Source organism: Capricornis sumatraensis, chromosome X (assembly GCF_032405125.1).
Source record: "Capricornis sumatraensis isolate serow.1 chromosome X, serow.2, whole genome shotgun sequence".
In the NCBI taxonomy this organism is placed as follows: Eukaryota; Metazoa; Chordata; class Mammalia; order Artiodactyla; family Bovidae; genus Capricornis; species Capricornis sumatraensis.
In genome coordinates, this window is record NC_091092.1 from 110,875,247 (window position 1) to 110,892,678 (window position 17,432).

Consider the following 17,432-nt stretch of genomic DNA (forward strand, 5'->3'; position numbering starts at 1 on the left):
CATCCACTGCTGTGGCCTCTCCCATAGGCTGTCTAAAAGCCTCACGCCGAGGGTCCAGGACGTCCCTAATCATACTGCACAGAGCAAAAGCATCCACAGGAACCTTTTCCGGCCCATGCAAAGTATAAAACAAATGTAACCAATCTGCAACCTTAGTCCAGGTTTCTAGATTTATGGTGCCCTCCTCAGGAAACCATGGGCGTTGCTCTTGGACAAAAATTAGAAATTTAGACGGTCTTCCTGTGCTTACTTTAATGCCTCTATGGGCTAACGTGAAGTAATATTTCAATAAAAATTTGTCTATTCTTGGATGCAGAGAGACTCATTTTCCTAGAGAATATTCTTATTCCTTCTGTACCCTCCCCACCCTGCCTAAACTGCAGAGGGGTGCCGGCCACCCACAGGTACAATCCTAACCACTCCATGTTGCAGTCATGAAGTTACTTACCCTTCAGATGTCCCTGTTTGAGGGCTCCACTTGCCGGAGTCCAGCTGCAGCAGCCAGGGAATCAGCCTGAAGGGGTGAGTGGTGTCGGCAGACAATGATGTAGCCTCGGACTTGAGGTACAGGACTACATGTTTATTTCAAGCTTCAGGTTTTCTTTTATACTTTGACAAAAGCATTAGGTCAGAGGTTTGACATTTTTAGTTTTCCCCAACCAGATTTGTTGTCTCCAGAAATCATTGTTGCCCTACAAACGGAGTTCCTGCTTCAGCAATTCTCTCAGAATCAGCTTTACTATCTATTATCTACTTCCTATTATGTGTCCTATACTTAACCTGTGAATACATTGTAACTCACTTTTATTTCTTATCTTTCTAAATCCTGTTTGCCCATAGCATTTTAAGATTGCTAACTCCTAAAAAGGCTTCTAGCTATTCTTAATTGTTCTTAAACCCTAAGCTCAGCAAACTTCTTTTGAAATAAACATTCCCCTCACAAACAAGTCTCAGATAACAATCCTTCCCTGGCCTCAAGCTGTGGCCTATGTGCTCATACTGGAACATTCTCTGTAAATATCCTTGAACAAATGTCAATGGTTACTTTATAGATTACTATAGGTTACTGCACAAGGTGTTGTGCTTTCTCATGCTTCTCTCAAGAACAATAAGTACCTTAACATTCTTTCCAGGCAACTCAACCGAAAAAAGGAAGTTCAGTTCAGTTCAGTCACTTAGTCGTGTCCAACTCTTTGCAACCCCATGAATCGCAGCATGCCAGGCCTCCCTGTCCATCACCAACTCCCGGAGTTCACTCAGACTCACATCCATCGAGTCAGTGATGCCATCCAGCCATCTCATCCTCGGTCGTCCCCTTCTCCTCCTGCCCCTAATCCTTCCCAGCATCAGAGTCTTTTCCAATGAGTCAACTCTTTGCATGAGGTGCCCCAAGTACTGGAGTTTCAGCTTCAGCATCATTCCTTCCAAAGAAATCCCAGGGTTCATCTCCTTCAGAATGGACTGGTTGGATCTCCTTGCAGTCCAAGGGACTCTCAAGAGTCTTCTCCAACACCACAGTTCAAAAGCATCAATTCTTCAGCGCTCAGCCTTCTTCACAGTCCAACTGTCACATCCATACATGACCACAGGAAAAACCATAGCCTTGACTAGATGGACCTTAGTCAACAAAGTAATGTCTCTGCTTTTGAATATGCTATCTAGGTTGGTCATAACTTTTCTTCCAAGGAGTAAGTGTCTGTTAATTTCATGGCTGCAGTCACCATCTGCAGTGATTTTGGAGCCCCAAAAAATAAAGTCTGACAAGGTTTTCACTGTTTCCCCATCTATTTCCCATGAAGTGATAGGACCAGGTGCCATGATCTTTATTTTCTGAATGTTTAGCTTTAAGCCAACTTTTTTACTCTCCTCTTTCACTTTCATCAAGAGGCTTTTTAGTTCCTCTTCACTTTCTGCCATAAGGGTGGTATCATCTGCATATCTGAGTTTATTGAGATTTCACCCGGCAATCTTGATTCCAGCTTGTGTTTCTTCCAGTCCAGCGTTTCTCATGATGTACTCTGCATATAAGTTAAATAAGCAGGGTGACAGTATACAGCCTTAACGTACTCCTTTTCCTATTTGGAACCAGTCTGTTGTTCCATGTCCAGTTCTAACTGTTGCTTCCTGACCTGCATACAGGTTTCTCAAGAGGCAGGTTAAGTGGTCTGGTATTCCCGTCTCTTTCAGAATTTTCCACAGTTTATTGTGATTCACACAGTCAAAGGCTTTGGCATAGTTAACAAAGCAGAAATAGATGTTTTTCTGGGACTCTCTTGCTTTTTTGATGATCCAGTAGATGTTGGCAATTTGATCTCTGGTTCCTCTGCCTTTTCTAAAACCAGCTTGAACATCTGGAAGTTCACGGTTCGTGTACTGCTGAAGTCTGGCTTGGAGAATTTTGAGTATTACTTTACTAGCATGTGAGATGCGTGCAATTGTGTAGTCGTTTGAGCATTCTTTGGCATTGCTTTTCTTTGGGATTGGAATGAAAACTGACCTTTTCCAGTCCTGTGGCCACTGCTGAGTTTTCCAAATTTGCTGGCATATTGAGTGCAGCACTTTCACAGCATCATCTTTCAGGATTTGAAACAACTCAACTGGAATTCCATCACCTCAACTAGCTTTGTTCGTAGTGATGCTTTCTAAGGCCCACTTGATTTCACATTCCAGGATATCTGGCTCTAGGTGAGTGATCACACCATTGTGATTATCTGGGTCGTGAAGATCTTTTTTGTACAGTTCTTCCATGTATTCTTGCCACCTCTTCTTAATATGTTCTGCTTCTGTTAGGTCCATACCATTTCTGTCCTTTATCGAGCCCATCTTTGCATGAAATGTTCCCTTGGTATCTCTAATTTTCTTGAAGAGATCTCTAGTCTTTCTCATTCTGTTGTTTTCCTCTGTTTCTTTGCATTGATCGCTGAGGAAGGCTTTCTTATATCTTCTTGCTATTCTTCGGAACTCTGCATTCAGATGCTTGTATCTTTCCTTTTCTCCTTTGCTTTTCACTTCTCTTCTTTTCACAGCTATTTGTAAGGCCTCCTCAGACAGCCATTTTGCTCTTTTGCATTTCTTTTCCATGGGGATGGTCTTGATCCCTGTCTCCTGAACAATGTCATGAACCTCATTCCATAGTTCATTAGGCACTCTATCTATCAGATCTAGTCCCTTAAATCTATTTCTCACTTCCACTGTATAATCATAAGGGATTTGATTTAGGTCATACCTGAATGGTCTAGCGGTTTTCCCTACTTTCTTCAATTTAAGTCTGAATTTGGCAATAAGGAGTTCATGATCTGAGCCACAGTCAGCTCCAGGTCTTGTTTTTGTTGAGTGTATAGAGCTTCTCCATCTTTGGCTGCAAAGAATATAATCAATCTGATTTTGGTGTTGACCATCTGGTGATGTCCATGTGTAGAGTCTTCTCTTGTGTTGTTGGAAGACGGTGTTTGCTATGACCAGTGCATTTTCTTGGCAAAACTGTATTAGTCTTTGCCTTGCTTCATTCTGCATTCCAAGGCCAAGTTTGCCTGTTACTCCAGGTGTTTCTTGACTTCCTACTTTTGCATTCCAGACCCCTATAGTGGAAAGGATGTCTTTTTTGGGTGGTAGTTCTAAAAGCTCTTGTAGGTCTTCATTGAACCATTCAACTTCAGCTTCTTCAGTGTTACTGGTTGGGGCATAGACTTGGATTACTGTGATATTGAATTGTTTGCCTTGTAAATGAACACAGATCATTCTGTTGTTTTTGAGATTGCATCCAAGTACTGCATTTCAGACTCTTTTGTTGACCATGATGGCTACTCCATTTCTTCTAAAGGATTCCTGCCCGCAGTAGTAGATATAATGGTCATCTGAGTTACATTCACCCATTCTAGTCCATTTTAGTTTGCTGATTCCTAGAATGTCGACGATCACTCTTGCCATCTCCTGTTTGACCACTTCCAATTTGCCTTGATTTATGGAGACCTAACTCCTTCATCCCGGGACCGTGCCTGCTTGATGAGGAGAGTGGGTTGGGGACATGCCTCCATTTTGTCAGTAATGCCTAAGTCATCTCCCAACAAACTTGTAATGTGTTTTACTGGCAGTATCACCTTGACTTTTTTATACCCAAGAAAATCAAGGTCTTTCATCTTAGCCATCTTTCAGGATGTCTGGTCAGCCACTCTTCAGTAGAGCCTTACTTAAATGTCTCTGTATATGCTGGCCATTTTTTTCAGGCTTACTTTTCTGTACTGTCCATGTGTTATCATCTTCACATCTAATTTTCAACATAGCTCAATAATACCCTCTACTGTAAATTATATTTGGTACTAAACTATGGACTGGTATTAGGTCTTTTATCTTTATTTAAATGATTCTATATATTTTTTTCCTGTAACAATTATTTGTTTTAAGCCAGTCCACCAATAATGTGTATATAGTTGGTTTATAAACATAAATTTAAGTTTTAGATTATCCATTGAACCTCCAAATAACTTCATGTGGGGAGAAAATGGGAGTAATTTGGTGAAGAAACTGAAGAGTAACCTTTTTATTGTTTGTCCACATAGCTCCATAGTTTTAAAAGTTATGGTTAATAACATTTAGAAAGTTAAGATGAATGATAAGCAATATATTTTAGCATTGAGTGAGAAATAGTGAACCCATGTTACTGTAGGAAGAAACAAGAGGGAAAGACAGATCTAAGTGTAACAGTAAGGGTTTACAGCCTGAGAGAATGAAAGGTTCAACCAAAATTAGTCTTGGCTATTTAGTGAAGCTACCTAGAGGAGGATAAATGGGAAACTCTCTCAGGTCCGTGCCCTCAGGACAAGACAAAATGACAGAATCCTGAAGACAGTCAAAAGAAAATATAACCATAGGCACCAGTGAGCCTAAGATAGTAAGTAAGGAAAGAAACCTGAATGAATTCTTAACTTTCAATGCTTGCTCTGATAGTTTCACTTCCATTATGTAGACCTTATTCTGAAGTTGCATATTTTCTTTAGTGTGATATATTTTTAAAGTATCCCTAGATACTCATTTTTTTTCAGTTAACCTTTTCTTGAGATAATTATAATTTCACATGTAGTTATAAGCTATAATATATGTGCACCCTTAACTCAGCTCTATCCCAGTGGTACATTAACCTTATTTATAATATTACCATAGACATCAACAATGATACAATCCACAATAGCATTTATATTCCTCAGTGTGCTTGTGCACATGTTTTTTAGTTCTTTACAACACTGTCACATGCGTACATTTGTGTATCCATCATCAGAGTCAAGTGAAGAATAGATCCATCACTACAAGGATGCCTTGTGCTACCCTTTTATAGACACATTCACCCACCCCTCCAATCCCACCCCAGGTCCTAACCTCTGGCAACTGCTACTCTGTTCTTCATTTCTATCATTTTGTCTCTTCAAAGCTGCTATATAAATAGAATCATACTGCATGTAACCCTTTGTTACTGGTGTTTTTTTTTTTTTTTGTCACTCAGCATAATACCCATGAGATTGACCTAAGTTGCTGCCTGTATCAACAGTCAATAGCTGTTCCTTTTCATTGCAGAGTGGTAGTCCATGGTATGGATGTACCAATATGTTTAACCATTCACCCTTGAATGGCATCTGGGTTGTTCCCATTTTTTGACTGTTACAAATACAGCTAGTATGAACACTTAGGAACAGAGTTTTGTATAAACATAGCTTTCATTGCTTTGAATAAATGTCTAAGAGCTCAGTTCCTGGATTGTATGGTAAGCACATGTTCATTTTTGTAAGAAACTGTCAAAATGTTTTCCAGAGTAGCAGTACTATTTACATTTCTGCCAGCAAAGCATGAGTGACCCAATTTCTCTACATCCTCATCAACATTTGATATTATCACACACACAAAAAAAATTTTGCCACTATAATGAGTCTGTAGTGCTAGCTCTTTATGGTTATAATTTGCATTTCCCTAATATGTTGAAGCTGAAACTCCAATACTTTGGCCACCTCATGCAAAGAGTTGACTCATTGGAAAAGACCCTAATGCTGGGAAGGATTGGGGGCATGAGGAGAAGGGGACGACAAAGGATGAGATGGCTGGATGGCATCACCAACTCGATGGACATGGGTTTGGGTGAAATCTGGGAGTTGGTGATGGACAGGGAGGCCTGGCATGATGTGATTCATGGGGTTGCAAAGAGTCGGACATGACTGAGCGACTGAACAGAACTGAAATGAATGGCTAGTGATGTTGAATACCTTTTCATGGGCTCATTTGCCTGATGTTTATGTGTAACCTGACTCCACCTAAAAATGTTAGGAGTGTGAAGGACAGGAGACAGGATTTGTCTTGAAAAAATAAAACTCTGCCAGATTTTAATTCCCAAATCTACTCCCAGATAGAGAAAAGAGAGCTGGCCATTAACTCCATTTTGTATTGTTGTTGTTGTTTAGTCCCTAAGTTATGTGTCCAACATTTTTGTGACCCTATGGACTGTACCACCCCTCCCTAGCCCACCGCCCCCAGGCTCCTCTGTCCATGAGATTTCCTAGGCAAGAATAATTAAGTGAGTTGCTATTTCCCCCTCCAGGGGATCTTCCTGACCCAGGGATCGAACCAGATTTCCTGCGTCTCCTGTGTTAGCAGGCAGGTTCTTTACCAGTGAGCTACCTAGGAAGCCCTAACCCCATTGTTTTGTAGAGTTCTAACATGTATTTCTAAAGCAAGGACATTTCAGTCAATTGCAGTCACCCCTAATTACAATAGCACTCCCTTGAGCTAGATCAAAGGGTTGATGAAATGTATTTTTTTGAGTTTCAATTATGTACTAGGAAGCACTTCTTAATTGCAGGCATCCTTTATGAATTAGCCTTGTTATATATTTTATTTGGAGATACTCTTACTGGACTCTCTAATCTGCAGTAATTTATTTATATACTAAAAGTACATTTATTTCCTCTTTGTAAACGTTTGGAGATATTCGTTTGTTATAGAAAGTGCAGTTACAAATTGCAGTTTGTTTCATTTTTAGATTATTTTTCAAAAGCTATAGTGCTGCTTAGGCTCTGGAAATAGCTAAATGCAATTACCTTAGCATTTTGTTTTCTTTTCAAACAGTCATTTTGTCTGCTTCCTCCAAATGCTTCCCTTTATCTTTAACAGGTTGATTTAGTGAATATCGGAAGCTCTGACATAGTAGATGGAAATCATAAATTGACTCTTGGCTTGATTTGGAATATAATCCTCCATTGGCAGGTAAGACTCCTGATGATTTTTTTTTTTTTGGAGGGGGAGTATGTGGAATGGGAGGTAACACATTGCTGATCCTTCCTTTCATTTTTGCTCTTGACCTGCAAAACAAATGTGTATCTCTAACAACGGAAAGCCCATCTCCATAGTGCTTCACTTTAAATTGGGATGATTGTCATTTGCATTGTGAAGTATCAGCAGATTATAAAACAGGTTCTAGCACATTTGCAGGAGTATTTTTCTAAATTTTATTTCACTGGGTACAAATGAGGCAAAAAAAATCTGTTAATATGTTAATAAAACTATTTTCAAAAACAGGTATCTTCTGTAACTCACCTAACAGTAAATCTACATGGTTTTGTAAGAAGAGAAGTATTTTTTTTTCTGTTAATCACTATCAAATCAATAAGACTTTGTGAATTGTGTGTATTCTCAATGTAAACTAATGCCAATAAGAGATTACTGGGATATGGTGATCTGTATATCTGTTATATACACAAACTCACTTCATCGTTTGATTTGGAAACTGTATTGTTTTTCCAGAACCACCTCAGCAAGGGTCTTCTTTTTAAAAATATTTTATTTTTAATTGGAGGATAATTGCTTTACAATATTGTGATGGTTTCTGCCATGCACTAACATGAATCAGCCATAGGTATACCTATCTCCCCCACCTCCCTCCCCATCCCACACCTGTAGGTTGGGTCACCAAAACAGATCACAAGTCATTTGGTTTGGTGAAGATTATGTAATATTTTATTCAGACTGATATGAGCTTAAGTTTTAACTTCTCCATTTACCATCTTAGTGACATTGAATATAATGTTATCCATTTCTGGACCAAAATTCCCTTACTATCAAAAGTAAAAAAAAATAATGACCATATATATTTCTTATCAGAATTAAATGAAAGAATTCCATAAAGCACTCAGGACAGAGTAGCATTTTCATGAGAGGCATATCTTGCCAATAATGCTTTATTTCCCACTCATATTTTTAAAAATGGAGGATAATTGAGATGCTGGCTCTCTTTAGTAGTAGAGATTTTTTTTATATAAAACAGCTTTTTTTAGATCAAAGGTATGTATCATAAATGTACCTGTTCTATGTGTAAAATTCAAAGTATACCAAGTTGGTTTAGTTGTATTGCCCAGTGCTTCTCAAACTATTTTGACCCAATCTGTCAAAAATTTTAGAATAGTTACAGAATAGTACAGTCATCACAACAATCTAATTTTGGCACATTTACACAATTCTGAAAATAAATCTCATGTCCATGTTACCATCACTCCTCTTTCCCACCCCAACCCTAGGAACCATTCATCTATCTTCTGTCTCTGTATGTGTGCCTTTTTGGATATTTCATACCCAATGCACTCATACAATATGTATTCTTTTATATCTGGCTTCTTTCACTGAATATAATCTTTGAGGCCCATTCCTATTGTAGCAGGTACCACTACTTCCTTTAGTAAGGTTGACTTTCATCTTGAATTGTAGATTGGTCCTGCTCAGAGTCAGGCAGCATGTAGACCAGAGGTATACCTATTCAACTCAGCACCCATGTTGTTCTCCCAATTGACTCACATATCTTTTTATTCTCAACACTCTGAACTGGCTTAGTCCTATTTTATAGCAATATGGGGAGAGAGAGAGAGAACAAGCATAGCAGCTCACAGCAGAGAGTGGCTCAAAAGAGCCCAAGGTTCCCAATTCAGGGCCTTTTTCATATAGTGATAGTATCAGATAGAACCAGCAAGGCAGCATAGGATCCTCCACCAAACTGGTTTCCTTCTGTTGCTCAGTACTTCTCAAACTAGCTTGAGGAAGGAACCATCTCGCGTGACCCCCCCCCAACCCCGCTTTTCCACTATATGTAAATTACAATGAAATTTCAGCATTATGAAAATGAAATAAAGACACAGGGAACCCAAGCTTCTTTTTTATCACCAAACTCACAGACATAAATAGGACTCTAAAATTGCTACAGATGTTTCTAATAGACTATCAACAGTTGTTTTTATCTTATAGCCCTTTTATCTTATAACCAATTGTTCATGTTGTAGCCACGCATTCCAGGAAACAAACTCACTCAGAAGGACGATGCAGATAGTGGAGTGCAGTTTATTACACCGGCGGGCCCAAGGCAGAGTCTCCTCTTAGCCAAGGACCCCGACTGGTTTTTGTGAAAACCTTATATACCCTAAGTGTATAAGATTCCCTGAAACTAGTCTGAACAAAGGAAAAAGAGACAATCAAAATTAATCCGCCATCATATGCCTTAAGCCTAGGTAGTTAACAGTGGACAGTTATCAATAGGCCTGTGGTCACACCCCAATAAGCATAATAGAATGTATGAATCTATTCAGTTACACAGATAATTAGGCTATTCTTTTAGGCTTCAGAGAGCCCTGGGGCTCTTCCTTCCGGGGATCTGGTTTTCCATTTGGTATGTAGTTTCCATAGATACTGGGTATATAGCTCAAAGTCCATAGTCCGGCCCAAGATGGAGTCCTGCTTTCAAGTCCTGCTTTCAGGTCCTGCTTTTCCTGTTCTGTTTCCTCCTTCATTCATGGAGAGACACCAGAGTGCAGAAAATACTTTGAGTTGCACAAATGGTGGGCATGACAAAGCCAGCAGGAGGACTTAAACGCTTGCTCAGAGCCCCCGAAGGCTATTTTAATTGTATGCCTCACTCAAACTGTGTCTCATAGTGTCTCATCCTTTCTTATTTCCTCAAAAGCCTTTCCAATTTTATCTCAACTCACTGCAGAATAGTTTCAAAACCGTCCTGTCTGATCTTTTCTTTGTTTGCTTGTGAGTGTGCTCATTTTAATTTTATTTTATTTTTTAATTATCACGGGAAAGGACTTTGACATGAGCAGTAGAGAAGGAATGCTTTTACAGTCTTTCCTGGTCTGAGACTTCTCTTACAGTCTTCTTTTTTTCCCTGTATGTCCTTGCATCACCATTTCCATTTGATTGCAAGGATGTAGACTCTTCCCAGCCTCTACCTCCTTCCCTCCCTTCTATCACACTGTCCTGGTCTCTAAAACTTCTAAAACACTGTTTACGAGTTACCCCCACTCAGTACTCCTCATAATAACCCAGTGAATCACAGAAGATATTTTTACCAAGAGTGCGTATTTGCTTTCCTGTTAAATAGTCAAAGAAGCCCTTGAATCTCAGTCAAGATTAAAGGACATTCTGGACAACCTAATACACTTTCCAGGCCTATCAGGTTAAGAAGGACATGAAGTGATGGAAAGATGTTAATCTCTGGTTCCAGTGTTACATACTTTGCTATTACTCGTACCATGGTGGCCTCTCTGAACTTGCAGAAACTCTGGAATGTCCATCCCATTTCCTCTATCACTGGATTTCCAATTTCTACTTAAATGAAATCATTGGCCAGAAAAATAATGCCTGTATTGAGGAGCAAGCAACTTTGAGCAAAATTGTGAAGTAGAAAGTATGTGTTAGGTGTCCCTTTCTTACATCTTTTAAAAGTACAAACCATTTTTTTTTTTGTGGAGGAGGGGGTTTCAACTCAGTTCTGGGAACCAGCTGGAGATAAAAACACATCCTGCTAATGAAGGCAAATCCGGTCCCTGTACCCAGACACAGAATTAATTCTCAGTGACAGAGCTTTGGCTGAAGTAGAAAAGAATAGCTTAATTGCTTTGCCAGGCAAACGGGGCCACAGGGGGATTATGCCATCAAAACTGTCACCATACCTAGGGGGGTGGTTCATAATGAGGAGTTTTATAGTAAAGGTTCAAAGAAAAGAGTGATCAGCTCATGGATTTTCTTCTGGTTGGTTGGAGGGAAGGTACGTTGGAATCAGCATCATCAACCTTCTGGTTCCAGCCAGTCTGGGGTCTACAGTTCTTGTGGGCAATTTCCAATCATTACCTGTTAATTTCTTCCACCTGGTAGGGGTTTCAGTCTCTGCAAAACAGTTCAAAGGCATTGTTATATGTATCCCTTGAGGGAAAACTAGGACCTTGCTCCCAAGGCTGCACTATTGTTTTCTTGACTGCTCCTCCCTGTTCTGTATCCCCTTACTTCCCTAATTAGCAACTGTTTGAACCTGCTGATTGGAACTCAGGGAAGTTCTTGGAGGCTGCTGCTGCTAAATCACTTCAGTTGTGTCTGACTCTGTGTGACCCCGTAGACGGCAGCCCACCAGGCTCCCCTGTCCCTGGGATTCTCCAGGCAAGAACACTGGAGTGGGTTGCCATTTCCTTCTCCAATGCATGAAAGTGAAAAGTGAAAGTGAAGTTGCTCAGTTGTGTCCGACTCTTAGTGACCCCGTGGACTGCAGCCTACCAGGCTCCTCCATCCATGGGATTTTCCAGGCAAGAGTACTGGATTGGGTTGCCATTGCCTTCTCCGTTTGGAGGCTGAAGGAAGCCTATTTCCTGTAATTAGGAAATGGGGGACACAGGAAGGCTTTTATGTCCAGGAGTCCCACAGGGTTCTTGCTCAGTATCAGGCTGAGTCACTAAATTGAGCTGGTATCAGGTCGGCCCCCACCTTTGCTGGCTGCCTACAAAGAAATACCCAGTTGTAGGGATCCTGCACAGTGGAATGTTTGTATTATCTTATATGGGTAAGAGAAAGATGGATTTTGTGCTGCTGAAAGCCCTTTCTGTAACTTCCTGCCTACCTAGTGCCTTCTGGGCAAAACAGGCCGTCACCCGGTCTTCTGCAGGTCTTTCACACACTACCATCCATTCTTTGTCTTAAGAGAAAACTGCTCCTTCCTCTCTTCAGTCATGCCCCTCTGCTGTAACTCCTTTTAGTCACAGGATGGATTCTGGGACACAGACTCTGAGATTGCAGGCAGGTCGTTAATGGATACACACCCAAGAGCCTTCTTGAACTCTGTGGAAAGCTGGGAGCTAGAATGAGTCTTCAGAGTTGTCCTTAGTGGGGCTGACATGGCTGAGTCTTTATACACTTTCCCTTAATCAGTTGATAGGTGGGCTGTCCTAGGAGGGTTGTGACCTTAGGTGACATGCCTCAGCAACTCAAGTAGTTCCTGAGGGGACTCAGGGGTAACTTCTGCTCTTGACAGTTGGAGAAACAAGCCCCTTCCTTAAAGGAGAATCCTGGTAGTACATCTTCATGTCTATCCCACCTTCTTTGCCCCATTAACTCCTGGTCATTTTTTTAAAATCAGTGCTCAAAGACATTTCTTTTCTTTTTTCCTTTTAAAAATAGCTGTATACACCCCCTCCCACACACACACACAGTTATTTAAACTATAAATAACTCTCGGGGCAATGAGCTCTGAGGGTGGGGGACTTCTTTTTTTTTTGCTTCAAAACTCAGGAGCAGCTCAGTGTCTCACTGACTGTGTGTGTGCTTAGCTGCTCAGTCATATCTGACACTTTGTGACTGCGTGGACTGGGGCCCGCTAGGTTCCTCTGTCCATGGGATTATCCCTGCAAGAATACTGGAGTGGGTTGCCATTTCTTCCTCCAGGGGATCTTGCCAATAGAAGGATCGAACCACATTTCCTGCATTACAGGCAGATTCTTTACCTACTGAACCACCAGGGAAACCTTGTCTGACTGAGGTTGATCCTTAATATGTTGTAGCCACGCGTCCCAGAAAACAAACTCACTCAGAAGGAAAATGCAGATAATGTAGTGCAGTTTATTACACCAGCAGGCCCAAGGCAGAGTCTCCTCTTAGACAAGGACCTTATATACCCTAAGTGTATGTGTTCAAACCCACTTTCCCAAAATTCCCTGAAACTAGTCTGAACAAAGGAAAAAGAAAGATACAATCAAAGTTAACCCGTGATTCATAAGCCTTAAGCCTAGGTAATTAACAGTGGACAATTATCAATAGGCTTGTGGCCATACCCCAATAAGCATAATAGAATGTATGATTCTATTCGGTTACACAGATAATTAGGGTTTAGGGTATTCTTGCAGGCGATGGAAAGCCCTGGGGCTCTTCCTTCTGGGGGCCTGGTTTTCCAGTTGGTATGTGGTTTCCATAGATACTGGGCATATAGCTCAAAGTCCACAGTCCATCCCAAGATGGAGTCCTGCTTTTAAGATAGAGCCTGTTCTGCTTCCTACTTAAAATACAGATTTCTTAGGAACTGTCTTTTATGTAGGAATATAAGAAAACGGCAACCCACTCCAGTACTCTTGCCTGGAAAATCCCATGGACGGAGGAGCCTGGTAGGCTGCAGCCCATGGGGTCACTGAGGGTCGGACATGACTGAGCGACTTCACTTTCACTTTTCACTTTCATGCATTGGAGAAGGCAATGGCAACCCATTCCAGTGTTCTTGCCTGGAGAATCCCAGGGACGGGGGAGCCTGGTGGGCTGCCGTCTATGGGGTCGCACAGAGTCGGACATGACTGAAGTGACACAGCAGCAGCAGCATAAGAACTGTTACCTCACATTGCCCTTCATAATTCTTTTTTCTCAGCAACATTTGCACCCAGGTAGAAGCAACAGCAATGAGGCTGAGGCTGATAAGCTGAATTAGTGACATAACGATGCTAAAGGAGCTTTGGATTGAATACTCTGTCGTCCTTTAACATTATGTGCATAGAGGGCAGTCTGGCTAAGGATTTCACAAATGAATCCCATTCATCATGGGAGGGCTGCCTGATCAGTGCGAATCCATCACAGCTCCTGAGCCAGTATATGCTATCCCGACCCTGGTTCAGCACAGGATTCATCCAACGGTCTCTGTACATGGAGGCTGCGTATTTTATAACTTGAAAATATGATGAGGAAAATGACATATCTTACATAACTATTTGACCTATTTATTCACTAAGTAACTGGCTAAATAAGCAGGTCAGGAAGGAATTAAGAAAACTGGATAATCCACCCCTACATAATAGATTTAGCTATCAAGGGATGGTGACAAACGTATGTAGAGATTTCACATCTTCACATCGTTACCACATTTACAAAACATCATCTTAAATCCTTTTCAAGTATTTTAAAGTTCGATTTAATAGTCTATCCTAAAATTTGCTTTGAATCTTTCATAAAAGGATGACTAACACTGGAGATGTTAAAATATGTATTTTCCCCAAAGGCATTTGTTAACTTCTGCATGGATGAAGAAGCAAAATAAAATGTCATATTTAGAATACACAATAAATATTCATCACCTGATCAAATGTTGGTAGTCTATGGACCTTACACTTGCTGAAAGGGAAGCCCTTGGTGGTAAAACAAATCACATTTACTTATATGCTTCCTTTAAGTATGTGATAAGGGGTCTGGCTTATATTAAAGAAGTAGCCTGGTAATTATTCCTTTAACAGAATATGTAGATGGTCTGTCCCATAATGAGGTGTCAACTGCATCCTGGAAACCTAGAAAATGGATTTCTGCGTCAGCTGAGTTAGAAGAATGACAGTTGGAAATACAACCAGCTGCCGAATGGCATTTGCACCTGCACAGAGCCAAAGAGAGAATCAAATGGGCAGAAACCAATTCATAAAAAGAAAACTGAATCTGGTCTTTTCCTTCTTCTCCTGCGGTTTTGGTTTCTGCTCCCTTTCGAGCCGGGTGGGAGGGGCCCAGCCAATGCCACCACATGACCTCCAACCCCCTCTCAGGACCCAGGGGTCCTGCGCACCTGCTGGCTCACTCCCAGCCGCCTTCCCTTCCCTGCTCGCTCGGAGGCTGCCTGCTGGTGGCAGAGTCGCTTCTCTCCTGCAGCCTCTGCCTTCCTCACCACGCTCTTGCTGGGGTCCCTGCCGGCCCTCGATTTTGTCCTCGCTGCTGCCAGGCTGATGAACAAGTGGCAGGCCTGCTGCAGGCCCCTGTTGGACTTCCTAGGAGACGTTACAGCAGCCCTCATCTCCTTCACCATCTCCATCACGCCTGTTTCGAAATAACTGGGACAGGCCCCGGCCTTGGGTTTTCTTGGCCATCATGCTGTTTGCTCTTGACTTCAACCTTATCTTTTGCAACATGGCCGAATTTCTTAAACCAGGGGACGCTGCAGAGATGACCACAGCCGACAAGGCAGAAGTAGAGAATTCTGACGGTGACTCTGGAGGTGGTCTGGGAACTGTGTGTTGGGAAGGAGGCTATGACTTCTCAGAGGAGCAGTGGCAGTTGCTGATGGAGCCAGCCTCCTGACCACCCGGCCGTGGCGGGGAGAGGGGTGGCGGCGGGGCGGGTGGCGGCAGGTGTTCCTGAGCCCAGCACACAAGACTGTATCCTTTGACTTAGCACCATCTAACTTCTCTGCGCGTGTGAGCATCTTGAGTGTTCGACCACGTCTGTTTCATTGACCTGAAGCCCTTTCACTTCCCTGTCCAAAACAAGCACAAAAGGACTCCTTACCCACCCTTCGTGGGAAGGATTTCATGCTGCCAGCAGAGGGGCAAATAAGGCAGAAACCAACCCAGGGCCAACCTGTTGGGCCCCAGTCATTTTTGTCTGCAGTTGGTGCTCTGGTTCATGCCAGACACTTTGTTGAGAATGATCTTTCAAGATTCTTTTGTTCAAGGAGCACCAGCTCCCTGTGCATTCTCGAGGCAGGGAGAAAACTGACCTTTGTCCTGTCTTCTAGGAGTGGGTGAATCTGGGTGTCCATAACTGGCCAAGCCTTCATCATGGGAGGGTTTCCTGATCAGTGTAAATCCATCACCACTGCTGAGCTAGTTAGGTTTAAGTTTGTGTGCTTCTTATTCATACATTTTCTTATGAAAATTTCTTTCCACACGTAGGTCAAAAATGTAATGAAAAATATCATGGCTGGATTGCAACAAACCAACAGTGAGAAGATACTCCTGAGCTGGGTCCGACAATCAACTCGTAATTATCCACAGGTTAATGTCATTAACTTCACCACCAGCTGGTCTGATGGTTTGGCTTTGAATGCGCTCATCCACAGTCATAGGTAAGGAGATTTCTGAGACACTGAATAATTTTTTGTAAGTATTAATTTAGAGACTGATATATTTTTGTCCAGGCTGGTTCCAGATCATTTTCCACAATGCAATGTAATTTTATGTTGACCATATTGATCTATCCATCCATTGGGATCCTCTGAATAAGAATATTCTGGTTTTTAAGTGATATATCACTTAGTTGTCGAAATATTAAAACTATCAGAGCATGTATGTGATTATGATGGGGGAGGGGATCAGCACCTTTGAAATTGAGACTGCCAGAAAATCAAGGTTACATTCTAATTTTGCCAAGAATAGAGTTGCTCTTTCTCTACAAATAACGTGTTAATATGAGTCAACTCTAGCATTAAAAATAGTTGCAGATCTTATGTGAGTGGCTATAGTATAATCAATTACCATCATCAGATTAATAATGTGAAAAAGAAACATTTCTCCTGTCAGATACACACTTAGATAGCAAAAACTATAAGGCTGTGCATGCGTGTGTGTGTGTGTATGTAGATAAAATATATATATAAAATATACATTTTGGGGTTAGAAAAGGTTCTGAGCATCTTAGCAACCAAGGCAAAGAGCAGACCACAATTAATTCTGTGACTCAGGGCTCAGAATAACAAAAGAAACAACTGCTTTGTAACAGCAAAGCAATTCCTGTAAAGCATCAGAGAGAGTTGTTCTGTCGGTCTTATAAGAGGAACTCAGTGTGACATAGTGAACCAAATGTCCTTAACTGTATTCACATTATTATATTTTCTAAGATAGCAAAATAGTTGTTTGCTTTTTCTTGTATAACGGAGATCAGTAAGTGAATTAATAACAGTTCAAGAAAAAGCAAAACAACACGGTAAATATATGCATTATATATAACGAATGCATTAATATACATTCTATGTATAATACATTATCTGTAAGGAACATCTGCTTTGATTTTCTTATTCCCCATTTCTTTTCCCCAGCCCAATCCCCAGGGTCAAATGCTTGCCTTATTAACTGTGTTTGAAATGCCACTGGTCTGCATCTTCCCTGATTTTCAATGCAGTTTATCTTTTCTCACTTTGATCTTACTCTTCTCGACGGGTCTACTCTACCATTTTCCTGTGCCAATCTTGCTTCTAGAAATGTCCAGAATATAAATTTTCTTTCTGGTTTACTAATCCGGGAGCAAACACTCTCTAAATAAGCATCTTTGTCAGGTGTCTTGCTCCAGCTGGGTTTAATTAACCCCATCCAGACTGAGTTTCCAGGTGAATGACTCAGCAACCTGATTTTGGAAAG

The 17,432-nt window shown here is 41.3% G+C and overlaps 1 protein-coding gene across 1 annotated transcript in view; it reads left to right on the forward strand.

The window, feature by feature from the left end:
• Positions 1-15,983: 15,983 nt before the first annotated feature.
• Positions 15,984-17,432, forward strand: part of DMD (dystrophin) — a 1,795,368-nt gene continuing 1,793,919 nt past the window's right edge. Inside the window, exon 1 of the mRNA XM_068961890.1 lies at positions 15,984-16,144. Coding sequence (XP_068817991.1) covers positions 15,984-16,144 — 161 coding nt within the window. The remainder of the gene's footprint in view (positions 16,145-17,432) is intronic.